Here is a 6,000-nt window from a genome sequence, read left to right on the forward strand (position 1 = left end):
AGCGTGGCAGAGATATGTGTTCTAGCGAATGCCATTCTTGGTAATCCAGTTTTCAATCCTGTTAGGAACTTCACCAGCCATTCCACGAGCCATAACAAGAGCTAACAGCCTTCTATTTAGTACCATGTCAAAATACCTTCTGAAACTCTAAATATACTAAATCCATTGCACTTTCCTCAACCACCAAATAACAAAGTGCATCAATAAAAGCCAATAAATTTGTTAAACATCACCTGCCTTTAGTTAGTTGAGATGGTTCTCCACCTGATCCCTAATTAACACGTCAAGCTGTCACTGTGGACTCCGCCCACCCCACACACCACCCTGGACACCATCCATCCCACACACCACCCTGGATGCAACCTGCCCCACCCTGGACGCCACTCAGCCCACGCGCCACCCGGGACGCTGACTGCCTCAGACGCCGCACTATATGCCACCCGCCCCACATGTCACCTCAGCTGCAGCCTGCCCTTGCGCCACCCTGGACATTGTACACCCACCTCAGCCGCAACCTCCCCTCACGTCACCTTGGCCGCTTACCGTGCCACCCTGGATGCCACCAGCTCCACGTGTCACCTCGGCAGCAGCCTGCCCTTGCGCCACCCTGGACGTTGTACACCCCACCTCAGCCGCAACCTCCCCTCTGGTCACCTCGGCCGCTTACCGTGCCACCCTGGATGCCACCAGCTCCACGTGTCACCTCGGCAGTAGCCTGCCCTCACACCACCCTGAACGCCACATTCCCAATCTCGTTCCCAGCCTGTCATTGTGCAACTTTTTTCTGCTACACCTTGGCCGCAACATGCCACAACTCCACCAGCCCTAACTCCACCTTGGCCACCATCTGCCTTCACACCATCCCTACCACCCGCCTTCATGCCACTCAACCAAATTCACCACTCCCTACTTTCACCCCGTATTGAACACTGCCAATCTCCTCCACTAATGCATACAATTTTTATATACAAATTGGTGTCCTCCATTCCCTCTAGCAAAATAATTATCCAATTCAACCTCTCTGTAACAATCCTCAGATGTGCAATTTCTCCACAATCTTTCCAGGAGAGGATACCTTCCATTATAGTCTGTCCGATAAATTGTTGATGCAGGTGTTATCACAACGTTTATAACCTTCTCTATTCTCCTTGTTCAAGGATTGACTGGCTCACTATTCACTTATTTCCCATTCATCATTTACTACGTTTCTCTACTCACAATGCCCATCAAGTAGTCAAATGCCAAGGTTAAAAAACAAAACTGCTGCACAACTTTCTGCTAAAATGAGTAGGCCTGAGATGACACATAAAATAAATACAAATACTCAATGACCTGTTACAAATAATTACTTTCACCACCGAATGTGAAGGAGGGTATATTTTCACCCCTTTCTATCTGTTTGTTTGTCTGTGTACAGGATATCTCAAAAAGTTGTGCATGGATTCGGATGAAATTTTGTGGACAGGATGGGTGTGTGGCAAGGACGAACTGATTAGGTTTTGGTGAAGATCCAAATCCGGATCTGGATACGAGATTTTTTATTTATTTTTTTAAGTGATTCTTCACCATTGAGAGATAGGGCTAAAAACGATCTAGTACTGTATAGCATGACAATTTAAAAAATGTATTCGGCCCCATATGTTCGAGGAGATCAGGCATTACGTGGCGGAGGTATGCGCTCTACAGAGTGCCCTTCTAGTTTTTGATTGCAACCTTAATTGATGCCAAATATAGGGGTCAAGAACACAGGGAAAAACTTGAATGGTACTTTTGATGTTGCGATGTCGACAGATACGTCTCTGCCCACATTATTGAAGGCTTTTATGTTTAAAAAAATGTGGCTGCCGAACCTCGTGACCCACGTCATCAATTTTCCCCCTCCCCCGACCCATACAATTAAGCCCTAGATGACCCTCAATTTTTCCTATTGATCTGATAAAGCGTTTGACATATGCAATTATGACGTCATAACGAAGCTACCTATGACATCATCAAAAAAATCACACTTATTTCCCATGCGGAGTACTTGACATGTGCCAAGTTTCAATTTTTTCCACAAAGCAGTTTCGGAGATGAGAGGTCCAAAGTTTTTCTTTTTTTTCCCCAACACGGCTGCTTCACCACACGACCTATAGCATCAAAATTATCATTAAAACATTCTACACGAGTAGTCACGCCTATGGTGAAAATTTTGTGTCAATTGGATAAGCTGTTGCAGAGAGGAAAAACCAGAGTGGTGTCAAAGCCACTCAATGCTCGCCTGTTTATACATTTATCGTTTTTAAAAGACGTCCAATAATATTTTTTTTATATAAAGCATTGCAGTGAAGTCTGATCCAAATAATTTTAAAGCAATATATGTATTTGTATATTTAATCAGTAAAAAAAGTGTGGTAGATAAAAACATTAGAAAGGAAATAACTTGCACCAAAGACTAACATTTTCACGCTCATGCTCACGCTCACGCCGGGGGTATCGCTATAGCTCTCTGTTCTTTGAACAGGCGAGCTAAAAACAAAAAAAACATCAGAATGGATGAACAACCCAAAAACAATGACTGGCGACTTCGTCAGTGCAGCTATACAAACACTGCCCTAAGTGTGAAATCAACCGGCCGAATTATCCAAATTCTTCGAAATCTCATGAAATATTTTCAAGCTTTCTCCCTTTTTGTCGTGTGGTTGGTCAGAGAAGAAAGAAGACTGAAATTTTCAAGGCAACACCGACAATGGGTGACTGAACAATGGAATTGGGTGCTCCGGTCCGAGGGATCGAACTTTGAAGATCGGGTGACTGAACAAATAGAAGCCCAAAATTTCTTCCCTTTTGTTCTTGTGAGGGTCGGTCATTGAAAGCGTTTGGCCCAAGTCTTTCACGAACCGGATGGCCAGGCTTGACATTCACCTGGGTACGATTTGGACAGGAATTCGCAATTTGTTACCGTGTACTATAAACAGACAAAGCCTGGTGTTGGCTGAGTGGTTAGGGTGGTGGCTTGGGATCCTAGGGTCCTGAGTTCAAGCCCCGTTGGGCCGCTGAATTTATACACCGGGTAGTTGACTCAGCCTGTCATCCTTCCGAGGTCGGCAAAATGAGTAACGGTGCACTGGTAAGGGGGGCACTGCATCAGCGGCATAGCCGCGTCCCAACCGATGATGCAACCAGTAGCCACAGGCTGCACTCGATAGAGAGAGATAGACAGACAGACAGACAGACAGGTCACCCTCTTCAGGAAAGACATCGTGGGATCTTTAGCATCTACCAGCTAATGACGCACACCTGGGAAGCACCAATCCGACAGTTTACGTTCGGCTCGGGAACGCAACCCAAGCAAGTCCAAACCAAAGGTAAGTGCGGTTACCTGTGCACCATCCTCTAAAATTTCTTGACATCCAGAAGCAAATCCCAAATTTCATTTTCATCTCCAACAGCCGAACAATCCCAACGATGTAATCAATAGAAGACTTTTTATGAAATAATGCAAACTGTTTTTGACGTTTATCTCTGAAATATATATATATATATATATATATATATATATATATATATATATATATATATATATATATATATATATATATATATATATATATATCAAAAGTACTTTGAGAAGGAAAGAAATTTACGTTTGGGATTTGAAAAATTAGTTTTGGTTAAAATGGAAACTTGAAGACCTTGAATGTGGAATCCAAGACGTTTTGTTCAAACCGATATGCAGACGGAGTCTGTAATCTTCAAGGAGAATGTAAAACGAGACGTATTATTCCTCAATTCGTTAGAATTAGAAATAAAAAAATGGAAAAATAAAGACGAACACCAACAAAAAAAAAGAACCAGATGTGCCATTTTACCCCCATTTGTACCCCCGCCCCGCCCCCCACGACTTCACCCCCCCACACGTGGAAAGGATAAACGTGGAAAACCTTCTGAAGGCAAAAACTCCGAACGGAGAGGCACAGAAAATGGCGCTGGAGTCTAAGTCTCGTCGGCAGCGAACAATGACGGGAAGCGATGTTCGGCGTCGTTTAACTGCTCGTCGCTCGTGGTTATGTTGCCCATTATTGGGTTGTCTTGTTCTCGGCGACGAGCTGAACCGATCGTGGGAATACGGGGCCGACAGGAGCCGGGGATCGGGGGTGAGAGCGGCTGTAAAACGGGGGATGGCAGTTCATCGGCAGCAGCCGGACTTAGTCTCTGAGAGCGGGTAGAAAATGGCCACCGCGCCGTGCACTCACCGAGAGGCGCATCCAAGTCTCCGACGTTCTGCACACAGCACGCACACGCACACACGCATCGCGTCAGCAAAAGGCGCGGAGGTCCGAGTCCCCGCACGGATCTTAAGAACACTCCGACGGGACTCGGTACGGACGGGAAACACCCGAACCCCGCTTCGAGCCTCGTCCCGTGGATTCCTCGCGCCGCCCCAACGCCACGGATTCGTGACGATTTGCTAGTCGAGACCGTGGATTTACCTCACCGACGAGGCCGAGCCTGTCACCCTCTCCCCTCCCACCCCCCCCCCCCCCTCACAGATCCCACCATCCACCGTACCGGTCAATCGTATAATCAAGCACCACCACCGGGGTCGTGCCCTGGGAATCTTACAAATCTCCTCACCGAATGATCGGGATCGAACAAAGTGCTCGCCATATCAGGCTTCCTCCTACCGGCTGGCGAACCGACGACACACTCCGCACTTTTGACAAAGACACGCGCAGTGATGACTGCGCATGCGCACGGAACGTCAGCTGGAGCAGAGGGCACGAGGCCTCGCAATGCATGTCGGGATGGCGTGTCTGCGGGAAATTCAAAATCCCACTCACTGACGCAACCGACCCTGATGTTTCTGATGTTTCACGAAAACGGCCATTTCATCGACGTCCACCGAGACCCTCTCGCACACCCTACAGTTCATCATGCGGCTGCTGGGTGGCAGAAATTAAACACAATGCAAATTCTGGTAACGAGCATTATCAGGGTCAGATTTAGGCATGGGCAAGCTGGGCAGTTGCCCAGGGACCTCCACAACCATGGGAGCCTCCATAACCAGGGGGGCCTCCACAACCATGGAGGCCTCCACAACCAGGGGGACCTCCACAACCAGGGGGCCTCCACAACCATGGGGGCCTCCACAACCAGAGGGGCCTCCACAACCAGGGGGGCCTCCACAACCAGGGGGACTACACAACCAGGGGGGCCTCCACAACCATGGGGGCTTCCACAACCAGGGGGACCTCCACAACCATGGGGGCCTTTACAACCAGGGGGACCTCCACAACCAGGGAGGCCTCCACAACCAGGGAGGCCTCCACAACCATGGAGGCCTCCACAACCATGGGGGCCTCCACAACCATGAGGGCCTCCACAACCAGGGGGGCCTCCACAACCAGGGGTCCTCCACAACCATGAGGGCCTCCACAACCATGAGGGCCTCCACAACCAGGGGGGCCTCCACAACCATGGGGGCCTCCACAACCATGAGGGCCTCCACAACCAGGGGGGCCTCCACAACCATGGGGGCCTCCACAACCATGGGAGCCTCCACAACCAGGGGGGCCTCCACAACCAGGGGGGCCTCCACAACCAGGGGGGCCTCCACAACCATGGGAGCCTCCACAACCAGGGGGGCCTCCACAACCATGGGGGCCTCCACAACCAGGGGGGCCTCTACAACCATGGAGGCCTCCACAACCATGGGGGCCTCCCCAACCATGAGGGCCTCCACAACCAGGGGGGCCTCCACAACCAGGGGGGCCTCCACAACCAGGGGGGCCTCCACAACCAGGGGGGCATCCACAACCATGGGAGCCTCCATAACCATGGGAGCCTCCACAACCATGGGAGCCTCCACAACCATGGGAGCCTCCACAACCATGGGAGCCTCCATAACCATGGGAGCCTCCACAACCATGGGAGCCTCCACAACCATGGGAGCCTCCACAACCATGGGAGCCTCCATAACCAGGGGGGCCTCCACAACCATGGAGGCCTCCACAACCA

General features: G+C 49.8%; 1 protein-coding gene across 1 annotated transcript in view; it reads right to left on the reverse strand.

The window, feature by feature from the left end:
- LOC147016596 (DNA topoisomerase I, mitochondrial-like) overlaps positions 1-4,758 on the reverse strand; it is a 104,712-nt gene extending 99,954 nt beyond the window's left edge. The window contains exons 1-2 of the mRNA XM_085845411.1: positions 4,618-4,758; positions 4,236-4,263 (exon numbers count right to left, since the gene is read on the reverse strand). Coding sequence (XP_085701537.1) covers positions 4,236-4,263; positions 4,618-4,650 — 61 coding nt within the window. The 5' untranslated portion in view covers positions 4,651-4,758. The remainder of the gene's footprint in view (positions 1-4,235; positions 4,264-4,617) is intronic.
- Positions 4,759-6,000: the final 1,242 nt, after the last annotated feature.

The sequence above is a fragment of the Eptatretus burgeri genome, chromosome 11 (genome assembly GCF_056783735.1).
Source record: "Eptatretus burgeri isolate ZD-2024b chromosome 11, Ebu_testis_v1, whole genome shotgun sequence".
In the NCBI taxonomy this organism is placed as follows: domain Eukaryota; kingdom Metazoa; phylum Chordata; class Myxini; order Myxiniformes; family Myxinidae; genus Eptatretus; species Eptatretus burgeri.